General features: G+C 39.0%; 1 protein-coding gene across 2 annotated transcripts in view; it reads left to right on the top strand.

Moving 5' to 3' along the window:
- Positions 1–17020, top strand: part of SEMA3D (semaphorin 3D) — a 178885-nt gene that overhangs the window by 121617 nt on the left and 40248 nt on the right. For both annotated transcript variants that reach the window (XM_038741265.1, XM_038741266.1), the window contains 2 exons: positions 13855–13969; positions 14186–14255. In XM_038741265.1, the coding sequence (XP_038597193.1) occupies positions 13855–13969; positions 14186–14255 (185 nt within the window). The remainder of the gene's footprint in view (positions 1–13854; positions 13970–14185; positions 14256–17020) is intronic.

The following is a 17020-nucleotide window of genomic DNA, read 5'->3' as shown; positions in this document are numbered from 1 at the left end:
TGAAATTCCTAGATAAATTCCAGGCAAAGCTGCAACTTGGAAAAGGATTGATTCAGCACTTCACCTTTCTAGATAACATGAGCACCAATAAAAACGTTAGGTTGATAGGGGACAGATCACCCAATAAAGAAGAAAATCCCACATCTCATGCCAGAGGGGAAAGAAGACTGCCTTTGGCTATCTTCTGATGATGATCTGAAGATGTTGGGAAGTTGAGATTTTAACTTATCTTATCTCTCCAGACACCCGAAAAAGTGGGGATTATTTTAATGGCAGGCAGAGTAGATTGATATTGGGTTTAGCAAGAATAGAATGAGTTTTCTGTAGTGAGCTGGTTATGTTCTTGAAGTATCTTGTATTATGGGAAAAGCATAAGCATCGACTTGATAGGAATTAATGGGTTAAGATTTAGGCTGCTCAAAAATATCACAGCGACTGTTATTTTTTCTTTCAAATTCCTATACTGTTATTATGGTCACCACTAGTAGAATGCTTTGCATGCTTGACCCACATTGCTCTTTTGCTTCAAATATTAAATATTTTAAATATTGCAGTGCTGCAAAAATATAAACCCAAAGTACAGTGTAACAGCATCACACCTTGTCCAATCCTCATCCGTGCTTTCAATCATTCTTTCAACAACCTACTTACCCATTATCATTCATCAATGGTGTTTATTCTGCACTTACTATGTGCAGAACATTGTACTAAGCAATTGGGAGAGTACAGTACAGTGGAGTTGGTAGACATGTGCCCTGCCCCATGAGCTTAAAGCCTAGAGAGTAGGGTGCCCACTGTGGAACCCAGAACAGACTCTGATTATGAGAAGAATGTTTTCTAATTCTTCCCTCATGTAATGTCCCAATCAAGTATTGTAAACACAGTTTGTTATTATCATCATGGTATTCATTAATACCATATTTACTGTGTGTCAAGCATTGTTCTAAGCATTGGAGTAGATACCAGTTAATCAGATTGGACACAGTCCAGGTAAAAAAAAATGATGCTTGTGAGGTACTTACTATGTGCTGGCCATTGTACTAACCGTTGGGGTAGATACAAAGTAATTAAGTTGAACATAGTCCCTCTCCCTCAAGGGGCTTACGGTCTAAGTCGGATGCAAGGGTAAATTCTAGTGAAATACATGATTTCTTTTATAAGTATCAGATACCAATCGCTTAATACAGTGCTCTGCACACAGTAAGTGCTCAATAAATGATTGAATGAATGAATACCTCTCATATGCCTATTTCTAGAATTTTCATCTTGGCATGCTGATCTTAGGAACAAACTGGCCGTTGGCTATGGTGTGGGAATCAACATTCATTCATTCATTCATTCAATCGTATTTATTGAGTGCTTACTGTGTGCAGAGCACTGTACTAAGCGCTTGGGAAGTACAAGTTGGCAACATATAGAGATGGTCCCTACCAAACAGCGGGCTCAAAGTCTAGAAAGGGGAGACAGACTACCTTCCATGTTGAGGTCCAAGTTCCAACCCATCCCTTTCGCTAAACTTTATCCCCTCCCAACTGCACTCAAGCAACCAGAGCGTAATAATAGCAATAATAATAATAGTATTTAAGTACTTTACACCAGGCATCTTTCAGTTCAACTGTGAAAAGCTGTGTGCAGCCCCAGCTGCTCCTGATCCAATTCCTGTCCCCTCCCTGACTGCTCAAAAATTTAACCCTTTAGTAAATTCTTATTCTAGGGGATTACTTGAGCCTCTCCACCTAAAAACCACATGAGGCTCACAGTGTAAGTAGGAGGAAGAACAGGTATTCAATCCCCTTTTTGCAGTTAAGGAAAATGAGGCATAGAGAAGTTAAGTGACTCGTCCAAGGTCACACAGCAAACAGTTGGCAGAGCCTGAGTTAGAGCCCAGATCCTCTGACTCCCAGGCCTATGCACTTTTCACTAGGCCTTGCTCTTCTCTTACAGTAGAAATGACTGCATTTAGAAGGATGGTGGATTTTCAGACAATTTCAGTTTTGTTGTAGAGGTGACTATGGGGTGCTTTGAAGAGACCAGTTTGAGTAAGATCCTGAGTCAGATTAAAGTCCTGGTATTCCACAAACTTCTTGATCATCCCAGTCCCATAAAAGTCTGGGCCCCATTCTTGCCACTACTCAAGTTAGTATGTTTTGCCTGATACTGCCTACCTATTCTTAGCCTGGAAATCCTTCAGTCAATCAGTGTGATTTATTGATCATTTGCTGTGAGCAGAGCACTGTACTAAGTGCTTGGAAGAGTCCAGTAAATACAGGATCCCTTCCTTCAAGTAGCTTAAAATTTAACAGGCAGTAATTGCAGCTGAGAGACTATGAGGGTTGGGGTGCTCTAGAGATAGCATTCCCCAAGTCCACAATACAACCTGTAAGGAGTAGGAAGCTTAGGTAACTGCTCCTTTCGCTTTATAGGTAAGGTTGAATGATCTGCATGATTTTTCTCTGGAGAGCATAAACAGCATGACTTAAGAGCATGGGTCTGGGAGTCAGAAGACTCTCCGAAGCACTTAGTACACTGCTGTGCCCGAAGTAAGTGCTCAATAAATTCTATTGATTAACTGACCTAGATTCTAAACCCAGTTCCACCATTTGCCTGCTATGTGACACTGGACAAGTCATTTGATTCCTCTTTTCCTCATCTGAAAATGAGGATTAAATACTTGTTCTCTTTCCAGCTTAAACAATGAGACAGGGATTGTCTCTGATCTGATTGTATTGTACCTATCCCTGTGCTCAGCATAAACACTTAAAAATACAATTATTGTCATTATTGATATAGCACCAATCGATTTTTCAATTACGATTACTATAGTCAATTAATCAATTGTATTGAGTTCTTTCTGTGTACAGAGCACTGTGCTAAGCACTTAGGAGAGGAAAACATAACACTGTTGGTAGATATATTCCCTGGACATAACAAGCTTGTAGTTTAGAGGGAAATTCAGACATCAGTATAAATAAATTCTGGATATGTTCATAAATGCTGTTAGGCTGAGGGAGGGGTGACTAAGGGTGCAAGTGCAAGGGTGACACAGAAGGGAGTGGGAGAAGAGGAAATGAGGGTTTAGTCAGGGAAGGACTCTTAGAAGAGATGTGCTTTTAATAAAGGTTTGAAGATGGGAGAGAATGATCGTCTGTCAGATATGAAGGACTCTGGGGAGGCAGGGAGGTTGTGTACCTATAGGTATACATCTCTGCTTAATAACAGCATGCATTTCTAAATGACCAAAAACCTAGCTAGCTCTGTGGTACTGGTGTTTTATTTTGTTTTAATTTAATAAGACTTAGCACAAAAAACCTCAGTAAAGTAGGATTTAGTATTGTTTATCATGGTACTGAAAATATCAGAAAGAACAAGATAAGTATTTTTTAAGTTTTCAAATGAGAAATGGATACATACAGCAGATGGAAACAGGATGAGAACTGAGAGATTGAGAACAAAAAGTTCCTGAAAATAAGTACATGTAAATATATTTAACATGAGTATGTTTGATGTTGCATATATATATAAATGCTTCCTATGATACTGTTTGCTTGTTTCTGTCAAACTTCTGCTTTGTATGGGATTACTGGTTCTCTTCATCAGTATGACATTTATTATGACAGTGTTGGCATAGGGATAACCAAAGTACTCCAAAATTAAGTATCAAGCATTGCTAAGTATCAAGCGTTGCCAGAGGTTTCATGAGTTTTGGGTGGCTTCAAGGGTTTGTACTTTAAATATTTGACTGATATCTAAGATGGTTAGAATCACAGTTTTCTGCTTTTAAAATACAAAAACCCTATTTGATATTTGAAACAAATTCCAGAAAGGTACAAAATATCCTTATTATCCTCTCAGGACATTCTAGGTTACAGTTCTAATGTTTTCACAAGTCCTCCTCTCCATACTTGCTTTCACAACTCTATATTCCTTTGATATCAACATTTTTATGTTTTTCATTCCCCCATCTTACTGGAAACCCAAGGACTCTCTTAACGAACTCAGCAATAGGAAGGAATTGTCCAAAAGTTTGTTTTGATTATACCCAGCCAGAGAGAAATCCCACACAAGAGATGGAAGGAATTTTGTCAAAACAGGATATGAGGCAGGAGAACCTTGGATTTAAATATATTTTAGTATCTGCTGGAGAAGCAGCATTGCCTAGTGGAAAGAACACGGGCCTGGGAGTCAGGGGACCTGGGTTCTAATTCCGCCTCCGCCATTTGTCTGTTGTGTGACTTTGGGCAAGTCACAATTCTTCTCTGAGCATCAGTTACCTCATCTGTAAAATGGGGATTAAATCCAACTCCCTCCTTCTGAGACTATGAGCTCCAAGTGGGAGAGGGACTGTGTCCAACCTGATTGTTCTGTATCTTGCTTAGCACTCAGAACAGTTTTTGACACACAGAAAATGCTTAAAAACTATCACAATTATTATTATCACTGTTTCCCTGCTAGATTGTAAACTCTTAAGGTCAGGCATGCTAAATGTTTGGGAGATTACAATACAATTAGTGGACTCCTCAGGGTCAGGCATAGTGTGTACTAATTCTATGGTATTCTCCCAAGCACTTAGTACAGTTCTCTGCATACAATCGGCCCTCGATAATTACTATGAATTGAGTGATTAAATCACTCCCCCGCCTTCCCGTCGTCTGCCCTACCCCCTTCCACTCCCCACAGCACTTTTGTATATTTGTATATATTTCTTACTCTATTTTATTAATGATGTGTATATAGCTATAATTCTATTTATTCTGATGGTATTGACACCTGTCTACTTGTTTGGTTTTGTTGTCTGTCTCCCCCTTCTAATCAATCAATCATATTTATTGAGCGCTTACTATGTGCAGAGCACTGTACTAAGAGCTTGAGAAGTACAAATTGGCAACATACAGAGACAGTCCCTACCCAACATTGGGCTCACAGTCTAAAACCTGTTGTTGGGTAGGGACTGTCTTTATATGTTGACAATTTGTACTTCCCAAGCGCTTAGTACAGAGCTCTTCACACAGGAAGCACTCAATAAATATGATTGAATGAATGAATGAAAAAGTGGTAGTACAAACCCTTAAGATGGTGGACAGGGCAGGGTTGATTGATACATGCAGACCTGGTTTTAGGGGTTGGCAAAGGAGAAGATCCCAAGGCCCACCATCTGTAAAGGGTTCCAGTTTCTGGGAGCAGAGACCCCGAGGCATTTCTCTCCCAGGGCAGGTGTGTTATAGCGCTTTATTTTCCTGTGGCATTTGTTAAGCGCTTACTATGTGCCAGGCACTATTCTAAGTACTGGAGTAGATACAAGATACTTGCATTGGACATAATCCCTGTCCCACATGGGGCTCACAGCCTTAATCCTCATTTTACAGATGAGGTAACTGAGGCACAGAGTAGCTAAGTGACTTGCCCAAGGTCACACAGCCATATGACCTGCTGCTGAAATATTCCACTTCTTAAATTGTTCCACTCCAGACAGAGCCCAGGGCAGTGATGGACCAAGAAACCAAGGATCCCAGGTCTCAAACATGAAGGGAAGATTTGTGGAGTGAAACACTTGAGAAGCAGGGAGTACTCTTCTTTAAATCTTTAGGAGAGAATGCTGACTTGCCTCGGGCTGCAAAATCCCTTGAGCCAGTCCTGGGGCAACTGGCCAAAGGGCTTGGTGTGTCCCCCATCTGCACACAGCATGGTCAGTCCCTCAGGTCTGGAATACACTCTTCTTGCTGTATTATTTTTGTCATGGTATCAAGATCAGCAAAGGGACAGTTGTTAGGGCCTTCTTTTCCTTGCCACAGATACACAGATAGCCTTAGGGCTGCCAAGCTTACAGTGATGAACACTGTGGTGGGTGGGAATATACCTATACAGCAAAGTATTTAAGGGTGTAGGGTGAACAGGAGAAACAGACTGAAGCAAAAATCTTTTTATGCCTCTTGGTTTCCTTTTTTTATGTCGGAACATTTTGACATGGTTATATGTATCTGTATGGACTTTGCTATTGTTCCTAATTTATGTCCTCTCTGCTGTTGTGGTGATGTGCCACTCAGCTCAGACAGGCTTGCTTGCAGCATCTGGTTTCTTGGCAGTTTATGTTTCTTGGGATGAATCTATTGGCTTTGGTGGGTCTGTCCAGTAGGTTATGTTCGCAAAACAGACCCTGGGCCTCTGCATGCGAGGCCTGTTCATCTCTTTGTTTTTCAGTATTTCCTATGGTTCATGCCAGGAATTCACTTTGGATGGCCTTTTTGCATAACTTGCCCCGGGATCTAATTTAATCACCTCCGGCTTCCAATTCCACTCACTTTGTCGATGGAGAGTTATGCTTCTATGAGGATAGTCCTATCTTTGAAGATTTGTGTAGTCAGGTCATGAGACGTGTGTCCTGTATTTATTGATTTCCAAAATGTTGTGGTTTCTGTGCTTATTTTTGGTATGTAACTTCCAACCCGAATGAGAGATTTAGTGACCACAAGTTACAGATGTGCTTTGGCTTTATTACCATCTGTTTTCCTGTCATGGAAATTCCTAGGCACACTTTTTTTTTTTACATTTGGTTCCAGGTTTTTTCGTATTATCTCTTATTGTACCTGAAAATGACTGATCAACACATCCGGCCTTATTTTGATTTTTTAAAATATCCACATCACAAAACAACACCATGAGGTATTGTGTTCCTCCTGGTCCCTTGGTACTCTTGCAAGTCGTCTGGTAGATGGTTAGAAAAACATGTTCGCCATTTCTTTTATTTGCTTTGCATTGTGCCAGTTTCAAATCACAAACAGTCTTCCGAGCATCCACAGAGGCTGGCAGAAAGTGACAAGTGTTCATTTGACACCCTGGAAGTCAGAACTGAATTTCCATTTGTTTTGACTTTGGGATATTTGTGTGGCATACTCACAGCTTAAAGGGGAAGTTTAAAAGTAATGCTTATGTTTTCAAATCATACCATTTACAATGACCGTTTTAGCAGGTTTTCTCCCTTAATTTTTTTTTTTTTTAGATTTTATGTCCTTAGGTGTACATAAAAGCAGGTGAATTTCATGTTAGAATTTGGTTCTGAATTTCTTGTTTCAATGATCAATAAAATGAAGAATTATTGTACTAAATAATAATAATGGCATTTATTAAGCGCTTACTATGTGCAAAGCTTCATCCATTAAAACAAATGAACTTAATCCTTTAAAGAAAGAGTCTTAAAGCCCAAATTAACTTTATAATGGGAAAAGTTGTTTGAGCTGCTCTAACTAGTGCCTTTCAAATTACAGCCCCAAGCTTTTCAACTGATGGGTAACTCAAAAACTCTTAATTCCTGGTCGCCTCCTGGTGTTTATTTAAGACTCCTCAGCATTAAAGAAGGTGTTAAAACTTGGGAGAACTCCAGATAGCAAACACTAATTAAATAGTGTCCACCTAATTATGTAACCTTGAGCCTTCCCTTTGTTGTATAAAGATAATCACTGTAAACTCAACAACTAGGGAGGGATACCAAAATGGAAGCGATTATAACATTCCTGGTATAATGATATGAGTTCCCATTGCTTTGAACCATATGCTACTGTTTGGAAAAAAAAAATTGATTTCCATAGCTATCTCTTCAGAGTGCAAAATCCCTACAGATTTCAAAAGAAGCTTCTCGAGCAGACAAAACAAGTAAACTTCAAAAGGGGTTCCCGCAACAGACCATGGCATTTTGTATTTTATAGGGTATCATTATATGGTAAAGGAAATTGTCGCTTCAGAGCTAGCCAGTAAGACTATGCTGATGCACTAGGTTACAGGTTGTTGCTATGTTAATTCAGCATACTTCCCATTTCCCTCTGATGAGAAAATGTTCTCTTAAGGGTCCAGCAATGAGTAGGCTATCTTGAGGTTTATTCTTGGCTTTGCATTTTGTTTTTCTGTGGTGTGCCTCATAAAGTCAGATCTCCCTCTACCCCCATTTAACCCCCTTGGCTTTTGAATTAGCAATCCTTTATTGGGAGCCTTAGTATTAGTGCTGTGTAATTTTAATATCAATATTGTTCTGTTCTATAACACTTAAGCTTATATGGTGCCTATATTAAGTTTATAGGACAGAAGAGATCATCAAAATATCCCCTGAGGGCATTTTAAAGGGATGAGCAGGGAAGTTCAGGCTGAGTGATATCGGAGTGTTTCCTGAAGCAAATGCATTTTTAGGGGATTTGAAAATGGTGTCTTGACCACAGCCTACTATTCGGAAACCACACAAGGTGCAGCTGTTACTCCTAACAATAAATCAGATAAAGAATGTGAAGTGTGAGCTGAAACATAAGCTTTCCTTCAGTGAGCTCAATGTGAAGAAGCTTATCTGGAAAATAAAGTAGTTTGACTAGCAGCCCTGAAATGATTAGCTTTCCTGTTTATCAAATTAAATCAAATTAGTGGGTCCAATTGAAGAAAATACTATGTGATCTTTTGATGAGGAGGTAAAACTTAAATTAGTTTCTGAATACTTGAAGGAATAGATGAGTAGAAAAAACACATTAGTGATAGCTTTAGAAATCGGTTTACCTAATTGGAAAAACAAAACAAAAAAACCACTCTGATAGGTAACATGATCATCTGATGTTCCCAAAGCGTTTTATTAAATTCACTGAGAGCTGCAGAGAGTAGGACCTCAGGGTCCTCCATCAAAAAAGAAATGATTTTCTAAAATGAATAAATTAGTAGAAACAAAGGGGGATGTATTCCTGTGTTCTTCCTCCAGATAAGTAAGTGCATCAAGCAGGAGAACAGTATTCATCCTATGCTTAATGATGTCCAAAAAATAATATTCCAGTATAGATGCCAGCAACTAATTTAAAAGATTGAAGGAAGATAGGCTTAAAATGAATCAGTTTTTGGTACTGTATTTTTCATATTTTCAGCACTGATGATTTTTCATCTGTTGTAGGTCAGGGTGATTTAGTGTAACTGATATAATTGGAAAGTTGGTAGAGGAAGGCACCGAAATACTCAGTATAATGTGGTCAGTCACCCTATCAGTCAGTAGCTCATTGTATATAGAGCACTATACAAACTGCAGGAGAGAATCCTTTAGAATTAATAGAAGTGGTGACTCCTACCCTCAAGGAGCTTGCAATCAGTGGGAAATATTCCTATGTTTTATGCAGAGTAGAGATTAAGCTGGAGGAAGCATGTAGTTACTTGGGTTATCTATTTTGTGTCTTTTTCTCCTACTATCTCCCACTTCCTACATTCCCTTGCCACGGACTGGTCCTTCCACCCTACCTGCTGCTGCTTCCTCTAGACTGTATTGTTATTGTCATTGTTATTGTTACGGAGGGTGGGATGGGACATATCTGCTAATTCCTTTATATTGTACTCTCCCAAGTGCTTAGTACAATGCTCTCTGCACATAGTAGGTGCTCAATAAATACCATTAATTGATTGATTCTCAGTCTGTTGGGTGAAAGTCACAATATGTTTACTTAGACCTGTGCAAAAGATGGTATACAGCCAGGATCTGGGGTAATAATAATAATGATAATGGCATTTATTAAACATTTACTATGTGCAAAGCACTGTTCTAAGCGCTGGGGAGGTTACAAGGTGATCAAGTTGTCCCACGTGGGGCTCACAGTCTTAATCCCCATTTTACAGATGAGGTAACTGAGGCAAGAGAAGTTAAGTGACTTGCCCGAAGTAACACAGCTGACAATTGACGGAGCTGGGATTTGAACCCATGACCTATTTATTTTATTTTATTTTGTTAGTATGTTTGGTTTTGTTCTCTGTCTCCCCCTTTTAGACTGTGAGCCTACTGTTGGGTAGGGACTGTCTCTATATGTTGCCAACTTGTACTTCCCAAGCGCTTAGTACAGTGCTCTGCACACAGTAAGCGCTCAATAAATCCAATTGATGATGATGATGATGATGATGACCTCTGACTCCAAAGCCCGTGCTCTTTCCACTGAGCCACGCTGTGTGAATCTTATACCATGATTTAAAGATCTCAAGTTACAATACAAATAATTACGTGTGACAATGGTCCAGCTATTCTGTATGCATTGATCAGATTTATGTTGGGTTAGATTTAGTTAGAAAGCAGAAGGGCGTTTTTATTACCTATAATGGTGGTTTATGCTCCTGCAACTCTTCATTACATCATGTATCAAACCTAGCTGTGAGGCTTTTTGTAAAATTCCATTGTGCCTGATGTCATCAAAAGATTTGGATTTTTAAAGCTATATATGGCTTGCCTGAAAAGAGTGAATGAGAGCCACTGGGGCTGTTTACAGTTTATATTTGTTTGTGGACTTTGGTATCTTTGTAGCCAGGATGTCAAAGGCTGTAATCCTTTGAATCAAAAGAAGTCACCCATATGTTGCTACTGACCAAAAGCTGCTAATTTTAACATCTCACTAATAGATCCAGTACCTTAGTGTGGGAATCTACACTTCAGAAAAATAAACAGGGAGGTGATAATTTTGGACTATCTGTCAAACACATATGGACTACCTTTCAGTTCCAACCCCTTCAAAAAATTTGTTGCGTTTCCAGTAACAGAAATCTCTAAGCCAGTGCAAACGAAAGAAAGCAGGTCAATGTGATCGTCAGAATAGTGAGTCAACTGAGACTTCATAGGAGAAACACAAATTCCCCCCCTTGATGAACTTTGACACCCCAGATCAAGCTCCTGGTTGTGTGCAATAGTTACTGTCCAGGCAGTCAGTACTTTTAATCCACTCCCGAGAGGACCATTCCAGAAACTACACATATTTCTCTCCTGCAGTTGATGCCTTTTATGTCTGATCTGTGATATGGGAAGGCAGACTATTTTAAAGACTTGTTTGTTTGTGAGGGCCCAGTGATTATATTTTGTCAAGCCAGGTACACTAATAAGCATTCTGATGACTCCTTGTTGTCTTTGAAAAATGGGATTCAATGAAAGGCCATACATCCTGACCATGAATAATAATATGAATATGAATAGGGACTGAATGGGCAACATTTTAAAGATAAAATCTGTCACTGATATTTTTAGGCTTGGGCTGTTTTCTAAGAAATCAGTGGTTTTCTTGGATGCATGAAACTAGTGTTTTGGGTGGTAAATAAGTAGTCAAAGGAATATATATATATATATATATATATATATATATATATTCATATAGTATAAATATAGAGAGCCCAATATATATTAATATAAATACTTATTGATTTATCAGTGTCCAAACCTGTAAATCAACAAAAAATATTGCTGTGACAAAATCATCCTTTAGTATTTTCTTCAGAAGATTATTGCACCATTGCTCATGACTGTGCCCTCATTATGTATAGATTGTAAGTACCTAGCCCTTCAAGAGATTACCTGTCTGCTCTCCAGTCAGTCAATCAGTCAATCCACCAGTGGTATTTATTGAGCTCTTACTTTGGGCAGAGCACTGTATTATGTGCTTAGCAATGTACAATAGAATATCCAATCCTCTAGACTATAAGCTCCTTGTGGGAAGGGAATGTGTCCACCAATTCTATTGTATTGAACTCTCCCTTTTGCTTATTTCAGTGCTTGGCACAAAGTAAGCAGTCAATCACTACCACTGAGGAGGCACTACTCCGCTTGCCATAAGGTTCTCAATCAATACTGTTGATTATCAACCACTGCTGCTAATGTACTTATAGATTGGTAGGTGATGGATGGATTGGATGAAGTGAGAGAGCAGTTGCTTTGTTTATATTATTCTTTAAAAAACCCAGCTTTTTATTAAACTTTTACTGCTTTTAGTGCCTCAGGGTCTGCTGAGGTAATTGTCCACTTAGCATAAGGGCACAGAAGGTTCCATGGCAGCACTTGCTTAAGCTGTGTAAAGCACTATTTCCAACTAATGCTCTATTTCCAAGTACCTCTCACTTTTTCATCCCAAATTTCCCAATATTTTTCCCATGGAAAGAGTTTCCCTATCTCTGCTGTCTATACACCATGTTAGTCTACCTTGCTCCACATCTAAGCAGAATTGACTGAAATTGGGGTCCAGTCTTTGGTCCCTCTGCATCTATGACCCCCACTTTTCTCACCCTAGAACAACTGCTTTAGTCCTGTAAGTAGTAGTGGTAATAATACTGCTAATAATGATGTTCGTTAAGGCCTTACTATGCATACTAAGCAGGCAAGAAATGTGTCTGTTATAGTAATAATAATAATACTAATTATGGTATTTGTTAAGCACTTACTATGAGCTAAGCACTGTTGTAAGCACTGGGGTAAATACAAGGTAATCAGGTTGTCCCACATGGGGCTCACAGTCTCAATCCCTATTTTCCAGATGAGGTAACTAAGGCATAGAGAAGTTAAGGGACTTACCCAAGGTCACACAGCAGACAGGTGGCAGAACCGGGATTATAACCCACGACCTCTGATTCCCAAGCCTGGGCTCTTTCCACTAAACCATGCTGCTTCCCTATTTATTTGGTCACATTGGACTCTTCTAAGCACTTAATACAGTGCTCTGCACAGAGTAAGTGCTCAATAAATACAATTGATGACTAAACATTGGGAAAAAACTATTCAGATGCCAGTTAGACATGGTCCCTGTCCCTCTCGGGGCACTCAATTTAAAATCATGGATTCTTCATGCATGCCCCTTCTAGTAGCTGTTTAGGAAGCCCTATTTCAATGCTAAGGGAATTCACTGCTTTCAGGATCCAGTGCTGATGATCCAGTCTTGCACATAATCAAGTATGACTCAGAACTGCTGGCTGCCCAAGATGAAAGCTATTTAGTTGACTACTATCATCAGGATTTTCAATTTGGGATTTTTAGAACAAAAACAAAAATGTAGTATAGTCAAGAGGAGTCACTCTAATTTGGAAAAGGTTATTCATTCAAGCCTTCAAGACGGAAAATTCAGAGGTTGAATTTGTTTAAAAACAAAGGTATCACTAAGTTACTATTGGGTAGCCACTCAAATAATAATAGTAATGATGGTATTTGTTAAGCGCTTACTGTGTGCCAAGCACTGTTCTAAGCGCTGGGAAAGATAGAAGGTTATCAAGTTGTCCCACTTGGGGCTCACAGTCTTAATTCCCATTTTACAGATGAGGTAACTGAGGCACAGAGAAGTTAAGTGACTTGCCCAAAGTCACAGAGCTGACAGTGGCAGAGTTGGGATTAGAACCCACAACCTCTGACTCCCAAGCCCGTGCTCTTTCCACTAAGCCATGTTGGAGTTAAATGGACTTGGGCTCTATTCCCAGCTTTACCACTTACGTACTCTGTGACTTTGTGCAACTCACTTAACTTCTCTGTGTCTGTTTCCTCATCTCTAAAATGGAGATGAGGTGACACAGAAGGGAAAGCAAAAAGTTGAATAAATGAGGGGTAGTCAGAGAAGACCTATTGTAGGAGGTGTGATTTGAGTAAAGCTTTGAAGATGGGGAAAAGTGTGGTCTGTCAGATAGAAAGGGGAAGGGATTTCCAGGTTATATGGAGGACATTAGTGAGGGGTCCTCAGCAAGACAGATGAGATCGAGGTACAGTGACCAAATTGTCTTTGGAGGAGCAGAGTGTGGCCTGGATTGTAATGGGATATTAGTGAAGTTAGACAGGAAGAGGAGAACTAATTGAGTGATTTAAAGCCATTGATAATGAGTTTCTTTTAGATGCAGAGATTTGTGGGCAACCATTGGAGGTTTTTGAGGAGTAGGAGACAAGGACTGAATGTTTTTTTCAGAAAAACAATCCAGGCAGTAGCCTGAGGTTCGTTTGGAATAGTCTACTTATTCCAGATAGAGACTCAAGACAGGGAGGTAAGCAATGAGACTGATGTGGTAGTTGAGGCAGGATGTGATTTAGCTACCGACACAACTAATATCACTAAATTTTTTCTTTATTCTTTACAGAATGATGTCGGAGGCCTCCGTAGTTTGATAAATAAGTGGACAACTTTCCTCAAAGCCAGGCTGGTATGTTCAATACCTGGCAATGACGGAGCAGATACTCACTTTGATGAGCTTCGTAAGTCACATCGATTTTCTTTCTGGTTCTTCACCCATATCAAGACATATGATTGTCTACGTAGTCACCTCCAAGCATGCATAATCTTTATTAAATGGGCTCACCAATTTGATTTAATAGACATATAGAACTATTGTATTGTTAACACAAAAAACATACTTTTCCCAAACTGGAAAACTTCCACATTGATTAATTGGAATGTCTTTTCTCTTCCAGAGGATATTTTTCTACTTCCTACAAGAGATGAAAGAAATCCTGTGGTGTATGGAGTTTTTACTACAACTAGGTATGTTCATAGTTTCTGCCAATTACATTATTTAGGATAGTAGTGAGTTTAAATGATTTTGGATAACAGCAAAATGAGTATTGACTATCCCAAACACATGCATGCCCAATTCTATTCAATGACCAATTATTTTTGAAGGAATTTATTAAACTCATATCAATGTGGATATCTAAAAGTCAGATAATGAGAAGCAGTGTGGTTTGTGGAAGGAGCCCAGGCCTGGGAGTCTGAGGACCTAGGTTCTAATCCTGTTTCACAGCTTGTCTGCTGTGTGACCTTGAGTAAGTCACTTAACTTCTCTGTGTTTGTTACCACATCTATAAAATGGGGATTGAGACTGTGAGACCTATGTAGGACAGAGACTGTGTACAACCTAATTATCTTATCTACCCCATCCCTTAATGGCCAGCCTGGTACAAATAGCACTTTACAAATGCCATTAAAAAATAGGTATATGCATCATTGGCTGAGTAATATGGAGCTAGTGTGGGCAATGAATGTGTTGGTTTGTTATTATATTATACTCTCCTGAGTGCTTAGTACAGAGCTCTTAGTACAATAAGCACTCAATAAATACTAACTGAATGAATGAAAGTGTGAGGCAGCACAATAGAAGGAACATGGCACTATTGATATTCAATTATTTAGTAATCAGCCTCCCATTGGACAAGAAATTCCATCTCTTTTCTTAGTTTGTATAGTTTCGGCTGCTACTGAATTTATTTAAAATAGTTCCACACAAATTAATGTTCAAATTACGCAAGATATCAGGATCAGGGGAGTTATTTCATACCATATCCAGTGCACATTGTTATCATATCTACTTTTATGTCCCTTTGATAATAAAAAAGCAGGCTTTCAGACTGCTTGGCCATCAGCTTTGTCTAAGCGATTAAGGTATTTTAGGAATGACCTAGTCATTCTCATTTGTACAAGGTTAAGAATTGTACCTAAGGGAGATAGTTTTTAGTTTATTTCAAAGCCAGAAACATTTGTGCTGAACACATTAAAAAAAAACAAATCTTAAATCATTAAGTACATCTCTCTGGAATAAGATTTTGGAAGACCTTAATACTTCCACCCCCAAAATCTGTCCCCTAGCCCCCGAGTCCAGGGTGGAGGAGAAAAAAGGGAAGCAGTGGACCTCAGCAAATTGACTATCAAGTAGGCTTTGTGACAAATCAGAAATCTCACAGTTGAAATACTGGGCCTCTAACCCAGCTTGCAACAAAATGCACTAGCAGCTAATCTCCCTTTTACATAGGCTGAAAACAAAGCTACTAAAATATTTATCTCACCAAGAAGCTATTCTTTCAGTCCTATTCTTATTGTCCCATGTGGCCTGCTATAGAGTTTTCAATTACTCAAATTAAGTGTATTAGCCCTAAGCACCCTAACACCTTCCTCTCTACCCATTCACAGAAATCTCTTTGAAGTCAGTGTGAATTCTGCACATTTAGGGAGAGAGAAGTGCGTAGGGAATTTTGCCCTTTCATATGATTTTTCATGGCCACCCAGAGAGCGAAGTTAAAAGGCAATCTTTGTTTTTAATGTGGTTAATTGTTGTCATCAGGAGACTGGTAATACTGAATGCCTATCTCTTCATCTAACCTGAACAGATTATTAAAATCCAACCACTGAGACACCATGTAGTACATATGGTATCTAGGGATGCCTCTTTATTCTGTTACAGATCCTTTTTCTTCTGTTGCCTGTTCAATATCACCACTCTGTGATTCCCATTAATGCCATCACAAAATAATTAATTACGGAGTTAGCAATTCTTGACCTTCATTGGCTCAGTTGTCATGCTGAGATTAATTTCTCTCAGCTAATAAAAGATGAGCCCTCTTTGAGTCACAGGATGCATTGTGGTATTCAGATGCATAGGAAATTATCTTTCATTTCCCAAAAAATGACAGAGAAAGTCTACCCTATTACAGGATTGCTGTATGTGTATATTTTCACCATCAGTTGTAGAAAGCATCATTTATATTTGTACTACCTCAGTGTCTTGAATAATGCTGTCTACTGACTTGCAAATTTTTTGAACTCTGAGAGTTTAAACTGTTCATTAAGGTGCACCTTATCAAAAAAGTCAGTGACTCCCAAGCTTATGTCCAGGTATATTTAGAATCAATCAGTGATATTTATTGAGTGCTTACTTTACTATGTGCAAAGCATTGTACTAAGTGCTTGGGAGAGTACAATGCCACAGAATTAGTAATATATTCCTTGCCCAAAATGAGCTTACCATCTAGAGGGGGAGACAGACATAAAGTCATTTATAATATAAAATTCAAAGGTATGTAACTATGATGTTTTTGAAATGTATCAAGTTTAAAGACACTCTAGTAAACATCCAGAGTCTAAAGTGCAGTAGTTTATCTCAAATTCATGTAGCACTTTTGTCCAAAAAATGGAGTTACCTAGATTTTTCATGGACCTCCTTGTTCATCTGGTGGGTTCAGATTTACCTGCTGTAGTTTTATTAGTCTCATTGATGGTGTAAGAGACAGAAAAATCCTTGGAACTCCTCTTCTCCAAATAATACTGACTATTGTGGTATTTAAGTGCTTACTATGTTCCAAGCAGTGTTCTAAGTGCTGGGATAGGTACAAGGTAATCAGGTTGGACACAGTCCCGGTCCCACATGGTGCTTAATCCCATTTTACAGATAAAGTAACTAAGGCACAGAGAAGTGAAGTGACTTGCCCAAGGTCACATAGTAGATTCGTGGCAGAGCCAGGATGAGAACCCACATC

Source organism: Tachyglossus aculeatus (assembly GCF_015852505.1).
Source record: "Tachyglossus aculeatus isolate mTacAcu1 chromosome 12 unlocalized genomic scaffold, mTacAcu1.pri SUPER_6_unloc_1, whole genome shotgun sequence".
Classification (NCBI taxonomy): Eukaryota; Metazoa; Chordata; class Mammalia; order Monotremata; family Tachyglossidae; genus Tachyglossus; species Tachyglossus aculeatus.
This window is presented reverse-complemented; position numbering and strand designations above follow the sequence as displayed.